The 17461-nt window shown below is 42.8% G+C and overlaps 2 protein-coding genes across 3 annotated transcripts; both read left to right on the plus strand.

Moving 5' to 3' along the window:
* Positions 1 to 332: 332 nt before the first annotated feature.
* Positions 333 to 13049, plus strand: wdr35 (WD repeat domain 35). 2 transcript variants are annotated; one of them, XM_070979078.1, is made up of 28 exons: positions 333 to 760; positions 871 to 988; positions 1324 to 1395; positions 1514 to 1606; positions 1692 to 1820; positions 2006 to 2139; positions 2331 to 2496; positions 2580 to 2725; positions 2884 to 3009; positions 4084 to 4269; positions 4548 to 4583; positions 4690 to 4750; positions 6357 to 6501; positions 6964 to 7033; positions 7463 to 7516; positions 7607 to 7716; positions 7843 to 8062; positions 8165 to 8245; positions 8366 to 8502; positions 8959 to 9162; positions 9283 to 9429; positions 9785 to 9917; positions 10419 to 10529; positions 10806 to 10970; positions 11208 to 11348; positions 11520 to 11676; positions 11875 to 12115; positions 12506 to 13049. In XM_070979078.1, the coding sequence occupies exons 1-28, from the start codon at positions 737 to 739 to the stop codon at positions 12654 to 12656; spliced, it is 3558 nt and encodes a 1185-aa protein (XP_070835179.1). In that variant the 5' UTR covers positions 333 to 736; the 3' UTR covers positions 12657 to 13049. The 2 variants fall into 2 exon arrangements, with proteins under 2 accessions (XP_070835179.1, XP_070835180.1); XM_070979079.1 differs by lacking the exon at positions 4548 to 4583 and having other exon boundaries at positions 345 to 760.
* Positions 13050 to 15543: 2494 nt separating this feature from the next.
* Positions 15544 to 16870, plus strand: kcns3a (potassium voltage-gated channel, delayed-rectifier, subfamily S, member 3a). The gene has a single exon (XM_070979681.1). It carries the CDS (start codon positions 15544 to 15546, stop codon positions 16858 to 16860), a length of 1317 nt encoding a protein of 438 aa, XP_070835782.1. The 3' UTR covers positions 16861 to 16870.
* The last annotated feature ends 591 nt before the right edge of the window (positions 16871 to 17461 follow it).

Raw genomic sequence — 17461 nt, forward strand, 5'->3', positions numbered from 1 at the left:
TGCATCAAACATAATTAAATGCAAAATTGTATTAAAATACATTTTATGTATGGTAGGGTTGGTTTATTGGGCTTTTTCATAGTAAGTGACTGTTGTGGACCTACCACGTTTTCACATTAGTTTGAAGTAAGTCTCTCATGGGTTTCCATACAAGACAATCATGGAGAGTTTAATAAAGAGAGGCAACTTTTCCTAAAAGACTCCCAAACACAGACCAAATTAACAGCCCGTAGAATGAAGGCCAGTGGCACAGGACGATTCCTCAAAAAGGACAGCAGCCATTAGGTCGCGCACAAAAAAAACTACAATTACCACAAAGACCACAAACACGAGTCTTCCGGTTTACGGTTACCACGGGAGACCGAGGGAAGCTACAGCCCTGAGAACTGGAGTCCTCCAATATAAGCAAACGTCGAATTTGAACAGTTCTTCCGATATATTTGCTAACGTTATTGACTACAATCGTGGTTGTTTTTATAATTTGTGGAGCAACATTAAACATAAACTACGTCACTCCGTCGCGTTAGTTTGGTAGCTTAACTAGCAAAGCTAACGGTACAGGCTAACGTTAAGTTGTCGAGGCCGCATGATGTAGCTAGCTAGGTTGAAAGAGTTAGCTCACTTTAGCTATCTAGTTTGTTAATTCACATTAGGGTAGTGTCTTGTTTTGTTAACTAGTGTGTTTAAGGTGTAAGAAATTGATATCGAATTGATATAGGTCTGCAACGTCACCACCATGTTTATCTACCTCAGCAAGAAGGTGAGTGTCTAACAGCGTCTTGTGCTGTTACCTACCAAACCACTCATCGATACGTCTGTTAAGACATAGAACACTGGTGAACTGTGGCTACAATTCCCTGTGTTTTATAGATTGCTATCCCCAACAATATACATCTAAAATGTGTCTCCTGGAACAAAGATCAAGGCTTCATTGCCTGTGGAGGAGACGATGGTCTTCTCAGAGTACTCAAGCTTGAAACTCAGACAGGTGAGTCGAGTGGATGGACACAGCCTGCACAGCCCTGGTACACCTTCATGATTTTCGGGCTACTTCGAGCTACCCCTGATGAATAATGTTGCATACATTCAGCGTTGTGTGAAAGTTTGTCTGTAACAGTCTTATGTAATCCCATGTGATTGAGATTTGAGGATTTTTGAAACAATGCCTCTTACAGTATATTGTGTGGAAACTTTCACAAGCTTTTGGCTCTGTTCTGGTGCCTCAGTGTCCAGTCACTGTAAGCAGAAATGGTCCCACCTGGTCTAATCCATCTGTTGGATAGACCCACTGTTATGTTTAACTAGTTTGCTGCTTTACAACAGATGATGCCAAACTTAAAGGTCTTGCTGCACCCAGTAATCTGTCAATGAACCAGACTCTTGAGGGACACAGTGGTGAGTTACATTCAGTACTTGCCAAATCTGTTGTCTTTACACTATGTGAGTAACAGGCAAGGATGTAGAGCCAGCCATAGGAAAATGATCTGACACGTCATGATTACAACACGTGCAGGCGCGGTGCAAGTGGTCACGTGGAATGAACAGTATGAAAAGCTGACAACCAGCGACCAGAATGGACTTATCATTGTATGGATGCTGTACAAAGGTGACTACTGCCGCCCAACTAGAAATACAAAGTGTCTTGTAATAGATTTGGCTTTTATAGTTGTTTGTGTTTGCCCCTCCCAAAGGTGCGTGGTACGAGGAAATGATCAACAACCGCAACAAATCGGTGGTGAGGAGCATGAGTTGGAATGCTGACGGTCAGAAGATCTGCATTGTGTATGAAGATGGAGCAGTCATTGTTGGATCTGTAGATGGTAAAAACAAATTCATAGTGTGATTGCTAAAAAAAAATGAAGTAATGGTGATAAAGCACGATATGCTTCCAACCAGATTTAGCTTAAAACCACTTAGGCTCCTTGGATAAGGATTGCTTTGTTCACAGACTGAGGGAATGAGTATAAACATGTACAGTGGAATAAATGCCTTTTTATTTTTGCAGGAAACCGGATTTGGGGAAAGGAGCTAAAGGGAAATCAGCTTGCTCATGTGGCATGGTCGCCAGACAGCAAGATCCTCCTCTTCGGCATGGCCAACGGGGAAGTACAGATCTATGACAATCAAGGAAACTTCATAGTGAGTGCATGAGCTTAAGTAAAATAGAAATGTCAGTCATCTCAGTGTGTACCCATTTAGAACTAGATGGCTTCTTGACTCACAGGATGCTAACTGAAAGAATAAACATGCAGGTCATTTGTCATGTGCTCTCAATTACTGGTTGCACATTAGCATATGTTGACTTCTTATGATCTGTGTTAATGTTTCAGATAAAAATGACCATCAGCTGTCTCACCAATGCAACTGGAGCTATCAGTATAGCAGGTATCCACTGGTATGCAGGAAATGGAGGTTACATTGAACCAGACTGTCCATGCCTGGCTATCTGCTTTGACAATGGAAGATGCCAGATCATGCGCTATGAGAATGATGAGAGTAAGTAGAAAAAAGCCTGTAAAGAGTGTTTTCTCCCGGTTACACTTCAGCACTTACACTGCTGCTGCTGCTCTGTTCTTCAGACCCGGTGTGTATTGACACCCTGATGAATGTGGTCAGCATCCAGTGGAATCATTGTGGCAGTGTTCTGGCGGTGGCGGGTTCACTCAGAGCCTCAAACCTGGACAAAGAATTCAATGTTGTGCAGTTCTACACACCATTTGGAGAGGTGAGGATGAAGACTTTGTTCCCTTACTTACACACTGAGTTTGAGAGAAGAATTTACAGAGAATTGACTAAGAGAATACAAAGCTTTATGTGTTTTGTGCTGTAAAACAGAAACAATTTGAATATGTTCACTTAAAATGCTTTTTGGTGTTTAAACAGCATCTGAGAACTCTAAAAGTTCCTGGGAAGCAGATGACAGGAGTCGCCTGGGAGGGAGGAGGGCTGCGTATAGGCCTTGCTGTGGACTCCTACATCTACTTTGCCAACATAAGACCAGACTATAAGGTAAATGCTAACAGTTGTGTAAGATTTAGGAGGATCTGTTGGATCTGATTTAGGAGGATCTGTTGGCAGGATTTGTTAGGAATACTCTTAGTTTTCATTAGTGTAAAATCACCTGAAAATAGGAATTGTGTTTTTGTTACCTTAGAATGAGCTGTGTATATCTACAGAGGGAGCAGGTCTTCTTCCACAGAGTCCACCGTGTTGCACTGCCATGTTTCTACAGTAGACAAACCAAACAGGCACTGGCAAGCACCTTTTGGATTTTTCATGAGTTTCGTGGCCGCTGTAGCTTCTTACACACTTTCAGAGGGAAGGCGAGGAGAGGGGTATTCAGTTAATTACAATCTGCAACCTCACTGCTAGATGTCACTAAACCCTTCAAACAGGACCTTTCAAGGAATAAACAGTTCTTGAAAACATGCATTGACTATCTAAAACCTATATTTAATCTGGCACGAGTATGTTTTAAACACTGGTCAGTTGCAGCCTCAGGGTATTCATCAGGGCAAAGGACATAATAACAGATTTAGTCAAATCTTGTTCCATTTAATTACATTGATGACTATGTGTCTATAAATCAATAGAATGTATTAGGGACAGTGTTTGCATTCATCTGTAAGCCTGTAAAGATTCTTTTGACCAGAGATTTTCTCTTTTACATGAAAGGAGTGTCAGAAAGTACATTTTAGACATCTCTCTGGTATTTTTCTGACTTTTATGAAACAGCTGTTTAAGCCCTGTGGAACTGGCCTGCTGCAATGACAACACCTTGTTTGTACTGATCACATGGTGTATTTCTTTTTTGAACAAAGAGCAGTAAAGTAGTTATAGTATAGTAGTAAGACATGGTCAGCTGGCTTATATAGTAGTACAAAGACTATTATCCACCACTTGACATACAATCAAATTTACAGTATTACACATCTCCACTACTTGGTGGGGAAGCTACTGCACTACACCCCTGAGTTCTTACATTCTGACAAAGGGGTTGTTTGTCTTTTATTTGATCGTATTTCTTTACACAGAGTCTACACAAAAGGTGAACCTCAGCAGCTCTTCTCTGTCTCTTAACAGTGGGGCTACTGTTGCAGCACAGTGGTGTACGCCTACACAAAGCCAGAGCGGCAGGAGTACTGCGTGGTGTTCTGGGACACCAAAAACAACGAGAAGTTTGTCAAATATGTCAAGAGCTTGATGTCTATCACGACCTCAGGGGACTTCTGCATCCTAGCCAGCAAGGCTGATGACACCCAGCCGCAGGTACAAACACCTCTGGGTTATATGCCCTAACATGGCGACAGTGAAAAAGGACCAGGACTTGTAATGGTCAATAAAACACTGCAGGTTGACTTGATGTTAGTTACTTGCTGTATGACTCATAGACAAGCACATCCATTGCTTTTGTTAGATGTATTCTACCTCTGACATACAAAGGGGGAGATGCAGTTTATACAGATACAGACTGAGCTGTAAGAGCAAGGATCACAAATATTTCTCTGCTGTCTTGCCTCCTGTTTTTCTAATTCACTGCCACACAGGAGGATGCTGAGTTAGAGTCTGGGTGTCATGCGAGGGTAACGTACAAATTGAAACCACACACTCAAAATGACGACTCTCTGCTTGGATAAAGAATCCTAAGTTGATCTATAAAATAATGTTGCACTACTGTGTGTTTTTCAGTACGTGCTGATTCTGTGCAACTCCATTGGGACTCCTCTGGACTCCAAATACATTGACATTGGTGAGTTTGTACAGTATGTAGAGAAATAGTAGAGACAAAGAAAAAGCACAAAGCTATCTTCAGGCACTCCGACCGAGCCAAGGATGGTTAAAAAGCCTTTATTAAATTAGGGCATATTGATATGAAATATTCTAGACCGGTTTCGACCACGGCGGGTCTTCATCAGGGCGTAAAAAACAGGTAAGGACCCGAGTCAGGTGCACTGATTGCTAATATAGTGCCAACGTCAAGAACAATTAGACCAGTTAATTCTCACATAACACAAGATGAAATGTTTCATACAGCCGATCATCAGACAGAACAAGAGTTCCAATTACAAAGATAAGTTATGATGATTTTTTCAAAGAACATATCAACTTTTCAAGTAGCCACCGACCTGTGAGATGAGACAAACACTTTCAATATCAGTCAAGTGATTAAACAATTATATAAAAAGGTTACATCAACAGTGATAAACCCATGATGAAAATATATATGTTTCAATCACGGAGTAAAGAGAAAGGGCTAATCTTCAACGACCTACAAAATAATTATAGAAATGGTCTAAAATCCATCTCTTCATTAAGACCGGGATATATACAGGCATCTAATTTGAAAATCCAAAAAGTTTCCCTTTGTAATAATTTGTTGAGACAGTCTCCTCCTCTGATTGATGGTTCTACTTTTTCTATGCCCTCCACTTTTAGTATGTTATCATTATTATTGTGGGCTATATGGAAGTGACGTTAGCTTTGTGATTTTTCTTTCTCTACGAATTCAAGAGCACTCAGTAATTCTCTCCTTTGTTTGCTGAGCGAAACAGTAGAATCTTGAATTGTGAATTTTCTTCCACCGTTCATGTGCTAAACAAGCCACGTGCCCTGCATGCTGGCATACAGAAGTTAACTTAATCTTATGATGTAGTGAGTTGATCAGAATCCTAATTTACCTTAAGGTTGGTGTATTTCCTCAAGCCAGTGTGAGAGATCACACCGTGCTTATAGAGAAACAGCTGGCGTTCTGCCACCTGCCATCCATTTTTCTTCGGGCCACACCATCCTATAGCAAATAGACAGCGAGCACTGGGCATCCTCATATCTCACAAGTATTCAGCATTCTGTCACTGTTTGACATGGCTGAATGTTTGCTGTGAAGCTCAGGCAGAGAAACTTCAAGGCCTGCAGATTTCAAAGCCTCAGTGGCCTGAATGGATTTCAGATAGCCCGCTGTGGTAAATCACAAGAGATTGAGTTCTTGTTTATATCCACGCAGGACATAGGCACAGAATTTTTCCTAGTTCAAAGTTCCAGACAATATTTCCAGTCATTTCCAAACATTTGCCAGGTTTTTCAGTGTAGTTTAGTATAGCTCCCTGTAAGAGATGAACTGTATTTTATCTAAAAGTGAACACCCTATTGCTATGTATGCACATGTATTGAAACTGTATGGTTTGAGAAATCAATATCATTTGGTGACACTGGAAACATGTTTGATCCACCAGATGACATAAACACTGTGAGCAGTGGAAAGTATTGATGAAATTACTCTGGAATGACAGAAGCTCTTAACAATCCACGCTCTGATTTTCCTCTTTGTAATAAAATCTGCCACTTGTCTACTTGATCAGAACCGCTGTTTGTCACCATGACCAAGACACATGTGATCGCTGCATCCAAAGAGGCTTTCTACTTGTGGCAGTACAGAGTTGCGAAAAAATTAACTGCTCTGGAGATCAACCAAGTCACAAGAACTAAGAAGGAGGGAAGGGAGAGGTGAGTTTTTTCCGCCATTGGAATAACATTTCCAGTATAATGGAGCTGCATCTCAGCGGGGTGTCATTAAGATTGTATTAAATGAAGCCAGGTAGTCGATGGGGACAAACTAGAACACCCATGTCAGAACTTACAGTACACATCAAGCAGATCATGGAAAATTACAGGCAGGCCAGATAACCACAAGGCTGGATTCTGTGAGTCGGCGGATGAAACCTCGGGTTTACTAGCTCACTGTTTCATTGTAGGGTGTTGGTACTGCCAGTGTCATGAAAAGGATTCATTCATCTGGATCAAATGCCATTGAGGTTTGAGAGAGGCCGGGCATGACCTAGTGTTCTGCCAGGGCTTTCCTAGCACCTGGACCACAGTTCACCTCGGTGGAAAGGACACCCGTTTGTCTGTCTGGCTGTCTCTCTGGCTTTTTTTTTTTAAATTTCTTCTGACTCTCTGCCTTTCTAGGGTCTATCACATTGACAGCAATCCATCTGGACCCAGTGACAGTGGTGGAGATTTTGCAAAAAGCTTCCCAGTAAGAAACATTTTTAAACAAAAATCAGCTCACTTCTGAGCCATTTCAGTCCAGTATACTGTAAAACTCGGATGTTACATTTTCATTTCATCTCTCCACCCACTCTATGTCAAAGAAGCAAACTAGTTGAAACTGGTTTAGCTGGTTATCAAACAGTCCTATCTTAATACTAATGAGTCTATATGACTTTTAAGCAAATGAGACCATCAGTCATGGCTGAGGGTTGATGCAGAGGTCACAGCCTGAGGAAAGGCTGTTCCATGTGGCTACTTTAACTAAACAAATATAGAAACTACTAATAGTAATTTCATTTCAAGTACATTGTCAGCACTCCAAGGAATTCATTTCAACGAGTGGAAAGCAGTCTTCTACTACAAATCCGTTGTATGAATCCTAATGGTTCATATGTATGCTTGTGTTGCATTTCAGGCAACTCGAGATGCCATTTGTTGTATCACAGCAACAGATAGGACCATGATTGTGGTACGTATCTCTGTTTCAATTGCACGCTGTTTTGAGCTGTGCAGTAAAATGAAAAGTGAACTGAATGTTTGGGTGACTGTGTGCTGACAGGGCCGTGAGTCTGGCACCATCCACAGATACAGCCTCCCAAATGTTGTTCTCATCCAGAAATACACCTTGAACAACCGAGCCTACTATCTGTCATTGAACTGCAACTCCAGGCAAGCACTGATTGATGTTGATGTCCAGATATATATTGTTTACCAGCTCAAGCACAGTTTGTCATAATTTAAAGCTGTTCACATTTTCAGTGCCGTCACATTAAACGTAATGATTGTTTTCCGTAGTCGTCTGGCCATAATCGACATCGCAGGTGTGCTGACTCTGTTGGACCTGGAAGTTCGTTCCTCCACTGATGACAGCACAGGGAACCAGGCGTCTGCAGGAGATCCATCCAAGTTTGAGCGCAAGGATGTTTGGGACATGAAGTGGGCGAATGACAACCCTGATCTGTTTGCCATGATGGAGAAGACTCGGATGTACGTCTTTAGGAACCTGGACCCAGAGGTGAGTGCTCAGCTGTCTGAGTGATGCTCATCTTCATCGTCTTATTGTTAGTCAGTAAACATTTAGCAACCATTACAGTAATGTCTTCTATCTTCAAAACAGGAGCCAATCCAAACATCTGGATACATTTGCAACTTTGAAGACCTGGAAATCAAATCTGTGCTGCTTGATGAAATCATGAAGGTAAACCACAATCATGTTGATATCTGAAACATAACCACTTGTGCTAATATCATGAAACTCAAAGCTGCAGTTTATTGGTTGATTTCATTGAGCACTCAGCAATGAGATCTTGCTTGACAGGATCCAGAGAGGCCTAACAAAGACAACCTCATCAACTTTGAAATCCGCTCCCTGAGAGACAGTCGTGCCTTGATTGAAAAAGTGGGGATTGAAGATGCCTCACAGTTCATTGAAGACAATCCACACCCAAGACTCTGGTAAATGGAAAAACACCAACAGAAAGAGAAAAGGAAAGTTTGAATGAGCAGAGATGGCCACCATGGCTACAGAAAGACAACGTTTCTGCTGGTGTGGGAAGAGGAGAGCAGAGTGAGAGATTTATGGCAGGTCTTTTGAAGCAGCACTGTGATCACTGTAGCTTTTGTGCGTTCTCTGGCTGATGTGTCAGTTTTTGCAGCATCCCTCAAAAACTGGCAACCTCAAGGAATGATCCTCTCCTATTGTAGGAGTCAGTGAAAAGTATCAGTCAGTCCTTGCAGATTGATTTACCATTAGAAGTAGCAGTCTGTCATACAGCTAATAGCTCCATTCCAGTTTAAACCTGAATTCATCTTATTAGAGTGGGTATTAGGATTCATGCAGACGCATCATGCCACGCAGCTCTTCTGGTAATAGTCCCTAACCAACCCCTCTCTCTGTTATGAACCTGTCAGGCGTCTGCTGGCTGAGGCAGCCCTCCAGAAGCTGGATCTGAAGACAGCAGAACAGGCCTTCGTCCGTTGCAAAGACTACCAAGGCATTGAGTTTGTGAAGCGCTTGGGCAACCTGCAGAGCGAGCCCATGAAACAGGCGGAGGTGGCAGCTTACTTCGGCAGCTTCGAGGAAGCTGAGCGGATGTACCTGGATATGGATCGCAGGTACATCCGATCTTGATTCAGTTCTTGTTTACTTGTGCTCAGTCTGTTTTTAGTGTCAGTGTTACCCTATGCCACCAGCTCATGAGGCATGATGGCCACTGGATGTTTCCTTTCTTGTAGGGACCTTGCCATCAGCCTTAGGATCAAGCTGGGGGACTGGTTCAGGGTGCTCCAGCTGCTCAAAACTGGCTCTGGTGACTGTGATGACACTCTGCTGGAACAGGCCTACAATGCAGTTGGAGACTACTTTGCTGACAGGCAGAAGTGGTACTGAAGCTTTGTTTACCCTTTCTTTCTCCGGCCAGTGCATTTAGTGTAGAGGCAATGTATACCTGTGTTAGAAGTTTCTTTTTAAGATGCTGTACATAAAAAAAGTTCTAGAATGTGTACCCACTTGATGTAACTAACTGCTCATACACAGAATGAGGACTGTGGGTTTTGTCCTCAATCACTTACGTTGGATTAGCTTTAGGATGGAACCTCTTCACAGCCAGTGTGGACAGTGGGATTTAATACAGCGACCAATGGCTCTTTCAGTGTATTTATGGGTCTGCCCTTTAAGATAAGAGGTAACACTGCCCCACTATGGCTGTTGAATATAAATCCTCTGTTCTGTTTCAAGGGTCAATGCAGTGCAGTACTACCTTCAAGGCCGTAACCAGGAGAGGCTGGCAGAGTGCTACTACATGTTAGAGGACTATGAAGGCCTTGAAAAGCTGACCACTGTGCTGCCAGAGAATCATAAACTTTTACCGGTGAGCCAAATGTCTTCCTCGCTGTCATTCGCTTCTGCTTCCTGCATGGTAGATGATGAAGATGCACCTCCCAATCCAAGACAGTCTGAGCTAAACAGTCTGCTGTTAGACACAGACACAATGTAAGCAGTCTCCTGCTCGGTTATTGTGATGTCCTCTGATCCATCCTCTGAGCAGCCCCCAGAATTCATCAGACTGCAGCTTTGCTCCTAACCCTGACTTTGAACTTAAAGTGTTGTGACATGGATTTATTTCATCACTGGACTAACAGCAGTTGGTCTGTCAGTCTCCTGAACCAGTGCCATAAACTATAAAAGCTGCACAGGTTAATATAGAAATGCTATGTCAAAATCTATTTCAATAATTCATAGGTCATCCAAAGTACTTCAGACTCAGCTGTTCACTTCCTTGGGACAGACATCAGTGGCTCTGTGTCTGTACCTTTAAATAAAACCTACTGCTCTGCATCTCCTCTCCTGCCTTTCTCTGTCTCTGCTGCAGGAGATTGGACAGATGTTTGCCACTGTGGGCATGTGTGAACAGGCTGTGAACGCCTACCTGAAGTGCAACCAGCCCAAAGCTGCCGTTGACACGTGTGTCCATCTGAACCAGGTGAGAGACAGACTGGAAACCTGTGGCGCCGGACTTTCTTAGTGACACGCAGAAGACATCCAAACCTTGCCTCCTGTTCCTGAGTGATATTTAGCTCCAGTGTGTGAACGCTGCTGTCAGACCATGCTCCTCCAATACCAGCGTTCTTTACATACAAACTATTTATAGCACCGACTCTTATGATCACTACTTCAGCCTCTATCTTTTTAAATATGGCCCTTTTCTGAATTCATCTGAAATAATAATGCTATTTTGTTTTTTGTCATTTTCTTACAGTGGAACAAAGCAGTGGAGCTCACCAGGACCCACAACATGAAGGAGATTAAATCTCTTCTGTCCAAATATGCTTCACATCTGCTTGAGAAGAACAAAACTTTAGAGGCGGTGGAACTTTACAGGAAAGCCCACCATTTTCTTGATGCAGCCAAGCTCATGTTTAAGGTGGGCTTCTGTTTTCATGCTCGATACTTTTGAGTAGCTAAAAAGAAAAGTTATATGTTGCTTCTTCTGCTCCAAAATTACAAAGCTGTCATTTAAGCTGAGCTAAAATGAAGTTTATTAACAAGTTTAATAATTTGAATAAAGGTGAATCAACTGAGATACTAAGAAATGATAAATATTCATGTGGTCAAATATGTTTGGGGGCACATATCATGGAATTTGTGTTTACTGCTGCAGGTAGCAGACAAGGAGGCGGAGAAAAGGACGAGACCACTGCGGGTGAAGAAGCTCTACGTGTTGGCGGCACTTCTTGTTGAAAATTACCACGAGCAGGTGAAGACGTCACAGCAAAACAAAGCCAAAGGGAAGAAGTCTGAGGTAACTTATTACAGTATGCTTTGTACATACATTTATACCATGGATGTATTTTTCTTGGTAAATAAAAGCTTTTAAATATTGTTTATGGCCTTAAATATATAGAGCAGCATCATCATCTGCGTGCCATTTACTTGTCTATGGTACTTTACAGTATACGTTTTATGTAACTAGGCAACCTTCGCACTTGCTGGGCTGCTTGAGGAAGATGCAACCTCTTCCGACAACCGTATTGTGGACAACGCCTGGCGTGGAGCGGAGGCGTATCACTTCTTCCTGCTCGCTCAGAGGCAGCTTTATGAAGGCTACATGGAGAACGCCATGCGCACAGGTGCCAGAGCGCATGCACGTCACCGTAGACAGCAGTTCACACAGTCCCTTCCTCCTTTTTACAGTTAGCTGAGCTGATTGCATGGAGAACTGCCCCATAAAACATTCATATGCTGTCATGTAAGCCGCATTAAGTTCAGTTAGTTTCCTGTAATAGAGTGGAAGTCTAGTGCTTCATTATTTCTCTCCATTTTTAAAGCCCTTCACCTGCGTGAGTATGAGGACATCATTCCAGTGGTGGAGATCTACTCTCTGCTCGCCATTTGCTCCGCAGCCAACAGGGCCTTTGGCACGTGCTCACAGGCCTTCATCAAGCTGGAGTCCTTAGAGAGTCTGGACCCAGAACAGCATCAGCTTTACGAGGATCTGGCTCTAGAGATCTTCATCAAACACACCCCGAGAGACAGCCGCACGGTGGAGCTGGACAGATCACCAGAGGGGTGAGTTCAGATGAGACTCCAAACACCATGAGGGGAGTGTTTTTAAATCATTAGTATTAAAATATCATGCATCCAGAGCAAGACAGGAAGCTGCAGTAAACAGCACCCTGCTTTATCAACACTGTAATACTGTGCATGGCCTGTGAAATAAGCTCTGTAAGGCGTTCTTCTTCTTATAACTGCAAATAGTTTAAAAGTTCTCTGCTTCATTTCTTGGCAAAAGAATGAGCTTTACTCATTGGCCGTTGTTAGAACAGAAGTGAAGAAGAAGAAGAATGCACATTCCTCCAGTTCACCCTAAAATGGATATTTATGTGATTTGTATGCAGTGGCACATCAGTTCATTACAATATTCCCTGACGTCAACTAATTCTATTTTTCCCTTTTTAGGGCGGAGGGAAAATTACCCACGTGCATTGTGACGGGCCTTCCGATCCAGGAGTACCAGTTCTGGATGTGTAGTGTGTGTAAACACTGCGCTCTGGAGCAGGAGATCCGTAAATATAACTGCTGCCCGCTGTGTCACAGCCCTGTGGCATGAAGCTCAGTCCCAGAACTTCATTTTAGGAGGGAAACCCAAAGCATTGTGATGTACTTCAGCCTTCATACATGTGTCTTTTTTAGGAGTTGGTTTCAACTCACTGCTAACAGTTCCGAACCAGCTCTGCTTGTTGTGGCTAACACTCGAACAGGCAGCTGTGGAGATGCTAACAGAACAAGCGCCTGCACTGAAACTATCATATGTGGCGTCAGCAGTTAAAACACAGCAAAATATATGTTGAGTCAGTTTCACTTGATATGTCTTTAATAATTTAGTTAAATGTGTTTATTTTACCGTAAATGTTGTAAAATACGAGTGAATATAACTGCTTTGTTGTTAACTATTTTTATATCAAAGTAAACAGTGAATAAACCGTCATAGATTTTAAAATGGATTTTGATTGGATTTCATTTTGCTGACCTTTTAAAGTTATTGCTGCAGTCTTGGTCACTGCATGATGTGTAAAATACTATTCCACAAAGGACAGTTGGTTTCCAAACAATTACCACCAACAAGTCCAGTTTGGAATAATGCTCAACAAATAAGTGTCTGTGCTAGAAGAAGGGAAACACTTTCTCTTTGGTTTGAATTCTTGGTACATGATGGGATGATATATTTGATTTGGGGTGCATGTCTGTAGCCTTGACATCAACATTGATTACAGGGTAAATAATTAAAACAACAGTAAGAAATATCAAGAAGCCACAGCCTCTTGGCTCCACCACTGTAGTCTTTGCTGAAGCTGCTCTGGCCGTCAGTGATCCAGGCTGACCTGCCTCTGAGACAAACTTCTCCTGCCATCTACTGTCAGTGAATGGGATCAGAGCGAGGCTCCAGCATCATAAACAGTCATTTTTCAATTTGTGTCATCTGACTGATTAACATATATTTTCTCTTGGTATGCAATTTAGTGAGATCTCACTGCAGATGTTTAGGGGTTTGGTGTGCCACTGCAGGTAGATTTATCTGAATTATTACTAACATTGATGAATGATTACTCAATTCTCGCTGGGCCATGCTGATTTTGTTAGATGACAGATAAGGAGTTACTGTTTTATCTGCAGGGTTTTCAAGATTACAGCATCACACTGGGCTTTTTACTCACATTGTACACTTTGGATTACCAGCCTTAATTCTGGTTTTAGGTTTTCAAATGAATTATCTGTATTATACTCCATCACTGTGGATGTCTGCTAACCCTAAAAAACTTACTACTGAGCTACTTCTGACCATTCCTGAGTCTTTTAACTCAGCCTTAACCGTCACTGCGTCCGTGAAGGCTAATACTCTTGATTTGCTGTCATCTCAAGATGTGGCAGGTAGTAATGTGGCATGTTTAAGTGTTCCTGTCACAATTTGACACAGCCACCTTTAGCCATATTTTAAGAGTAATTCATCACCAGCTTTCTTGCACACTTGTCCCTTTGCAGCCAGCATCAAAACTGCATGTGCAAAATCATCATTTCATTTTAATTGGTCCACACACAAAGGTTGCTATTTTATTCTATTCTATTTTTAACCAATTCTTTGTTTAGTACTTTGTATGCCATATTCCCCTCCGGTGTTTACTGTTTGTGCAGTTTTGGGGGGGTTTTGTGTGACATTAAAATCAGCTGAGTAAACACAAATGTCAAAAAAACAAAACAAATGAGAAACAGAGCGCAGCCTCTCCTTAAAGGATAATGTGAGAACTCGGCCTGAAGACGCATAAAATATTTACAGAGATCCAGTTGGTACACCTTCAATGAAGTGGCGCATAGTGGACAGTGGTAGCACATTACACGTGGAAGTTTAAAGGAATTGTGTCAAACAGCTTGTCAGTGGAGAGTGATGTGCCCGCCGTGTGATCAGTTGTCCTGTCGGAAGCTGCGTTCCGCCCTCAGCTGGACTCACAGACAGCTGACCGCTGCTCCGCGCGCTGAGCCTCCGGACAGAGCGCAGAGAAGCAGCTGCTGCTGCGAGGCTGGAACAACCCATGGCCAGGTACGCTGCTGTCCTCCTTTCTTCAGGTGTCTGAGTGTGGAGAGCAGAAAACGTTGTTCTTTTCCTGCAACCGCTGACATTATTTGGCAAAGTAATACTTTGTGCATGACTTTCAGATAATTTGGTGCAATGTCCTTGTGATTGTTGCGCAAAGTGTGTTTTATGTCACTTTGGGTTTCTATTTTATGTGTCTCGACATCGGTTCTTGTTTACAGCCTGAAACACTGACAACTTTTATTGCCGCGCGTGTCAAATCTGACCCTGGTTTGCCATTTCACTGCAATTTGTAACGCTATATTTCTGTGCGTAACACAAGACAAGTAAGACAGCGCTGCTCGTTTCAGGGCTGCAAGCAGAGCTGACAGCAGCTGTTGATGACTTGAAGAATACAAGTCAGTGTTTGCATGTGAAATATTGTCCATAGGTATCATAGAAGTCTCTTATAAAGACATTATCACATGCATCTATATCATCATTTTACCCTCTGAGCCACTGATAGTTAATACACTGAATTTATTGAGCCAGTTTTTTTGTTTTCTGTTGCAGTTTTACACATCTGACTAAAAAAAGTTAAATACATTCATTGCATGCAGTGCTGTCATAGTGTGACACAAATGGAAATGCAGCCACATTTTTTCAACGCCTGCTTGAATCATGTTATCTGTAGGTCAAAACGAATGCAAACTGCACCACAAGTGATGCTGTCGTTTATCCATTACAGGGTGTCACAGAAACCCAGATGCAACATGATACTTGACGGCTCTGATGTAATGCATTTCAGTGTGATCCAATGACATACAAGAAAGTGTGAAGTGTATTAATGTCAGTGCCTTTGTGTGCAGGCCACAAAGCCTCTGAGATTTCCCCCAAAGATTGCTGAATAGCGACCAGCAGCTGCTCCATCATGGTGTATGGACAGATCTTCCATCAGCACAGCCCTGATGATTGCTTTATTAATGTCAACGTTGGCGGCTTTAAACAACGAATGGAGCACGAGGTTCTGAAACGTTTCCCACAGACACGCCTGGGTCGCCTCCTGTGCTGTAGCTCCAAAGAAGCAATCCTGGAGCTCTGCGATGACTTCAGTCCTTCTGACATGGAGTACTATTTTGACCGCAATCCGCTCTTTTTCTGCTACGTTCTCAACTTCTACCTCACAGGCAAAATCCACCTGATGGACGGGTTGTGTGTCGTCTCCTTTTGTCAAGAGATTGAGTATTGGGGCATCAAAGAGCGCCACCTGGACTTTTGCTGCAGCAACAAATTCCATGAGCTGATGGAACTCGCTGAGGATAAGTGCTGGGATCAGAGGAGTGATGAACTGCAGCTCCACAGCATGGACTCTTTCAGTGAGGAGCTGTCAAGTTTGGAGGAGGACATAGAAATGTTTGAAGGTTTGTGGTGTTCAGATGTCCGCAGGAATCTTTGGCTTCGATTTGAGAACCCGGGTTACTCCACTTCAGCCAAAGTGATGGCTGTAGCATCCCTGAGTGTGGTCATTATCTCTATTGTTGCCATGTGCATCAACAGCATGCCGGACTTCCACCCAGTGGGTCTCAATGAGAAGGAGATTGAAAACCCAGTGCTGAATTTCTTTGAGAGCTTCTGCGTTCTGTACTTCTCTGCAGAGTTTATTCTTCGTTTGGTTGCTGCGCCATCTGCCAAGAAGTTCTTGTGCAGTCCTCTCAATATCATTGACTTAATGTCAATTATGCCCTTCTACGTAACGATAGCCTGTGATAAAATGGATGAAGGTGAGAGCACAGAGCTGGAGAATGTTGGCAAAGTGGTGCAGATCTTGAGGTTGATGCGAGTCTTTCGCATATTGAAGCTGGCTCGCCACTCAGCCGGTCTTCGCTCTCTTGGCGCCACCCTGCAACACAGCTCCCATGAAGTAGGGCAGCTGGTGCTTTTCTTGTCTGTGGGCATTTCCTTGTTTTCTGTTCTTATTTATTTTGTTGAGAAAGAATCTCAAGAGTCAGAGCTGCAGACTGTCCCCATAGGCTGGTGGTGGGCCACTATTAGCATGACTACAGTGGGCTACGGGGACACCTTTCCTGTTACGCTTGGTGGGAAGCTGATAGGAACCCTGTGCATCATCTGTGGGCTGCTGATTGTGGCTCTGCCCATTACTAACATCTTCAATAAATTCTCCAAGTTCTATCAGAGACAAAGTCACATAGATCAGAGACAAAGCAATAACAGAGCCCTCTCCCGCTAGCCTGACTCACAGGAAGTAGGGTGTTGGCATAAGCCTGCTATTGGCCAACTATTTCAGTCAGCGCTCCCCTCTTCCGCTATCTGCATGCTGCTATTTCGCAAGGGCACCCTCGCTGCATGCTGGGCTTAGCACTGCCCAAGACAATTGTGATTGATTTAAGAAAGTGCAAACCAGAGCCAGACCTTTGTCCAGCGCTGACACGGCACTAAAACACAGTGTGGAGATAGGTGTGGCTTTGCTAGGCTACTGTCCAGCAAGTACAGCTGTTTTCTAAAGACTACCATAATGCAATATCAAAACTCACGAGAACTAAAAAGAAGCTGTGACATATGCAGGGAAAAAGCTGCACAGTCTACTGTGATTAACAGTCAAGTCTTTTTCTTCTGACAGATATGTTCATGGCTTCAAGGATTAGTTCAACATTTTGGGAAATTTGCTCATTTGCTTTCATGCAAGGAGTTAACATCGAAAGATCGATGGCACTCTCGTGTCTGTGCGCTAAATACGTCAGAAGCTGGTTATTCCAGTTTATGATTATAAAGCTTAACAAAACTGGCGACGGGGAAAACTACTAACTTCGCTCTGCCAAAAGGTAACAAAA

This window comes from Chaetodon trifascialis, chromosome 14 (assembly GCF_039877785.1).
Source record: "Chaetodon trifascialis isolate fChaTrf1 chromosome 14, fChaTrf1.hap1, whole genome shotgun sequence".
In the NCBI taxonomy this organism is placed as follows: Eukaryota; Metazoa; Chordata; class Actinopteri; order Chaetodontiformes; family Chaetodontidae; genus Chaetodon; species Chaetodon trifascialis.

Bases quoted from the DNA above. Each gene is read 5' to 3' on its own strand.
- wdr35 (XM_070979078.1), top strand. From the start codon at position 737: ATGTTTATCTACCTCAGCAAGAAG. The intron at 4,584-4,689 runs GTAACGTACAAA...TGTGTTTTTCAG, and splicing joins AGTCTGGGTGTCATGCGAGG to TACGTGCTGATTCTGTGCAA. The intron at 7,034-7,462 runs GTAAGAAACATT...GTTGCATTTCAG, and splicing joins ATTTTGCAAAAAGCTTCCCA to GCAACTCGAGATGCCATTTG.
- kcns3a (XM_070979681.1), top strand. From the start codon at position 15,544: ATGGTGTATGGACAGATCTTCCATCAGCACAGCCCTGATGATTGCTTT.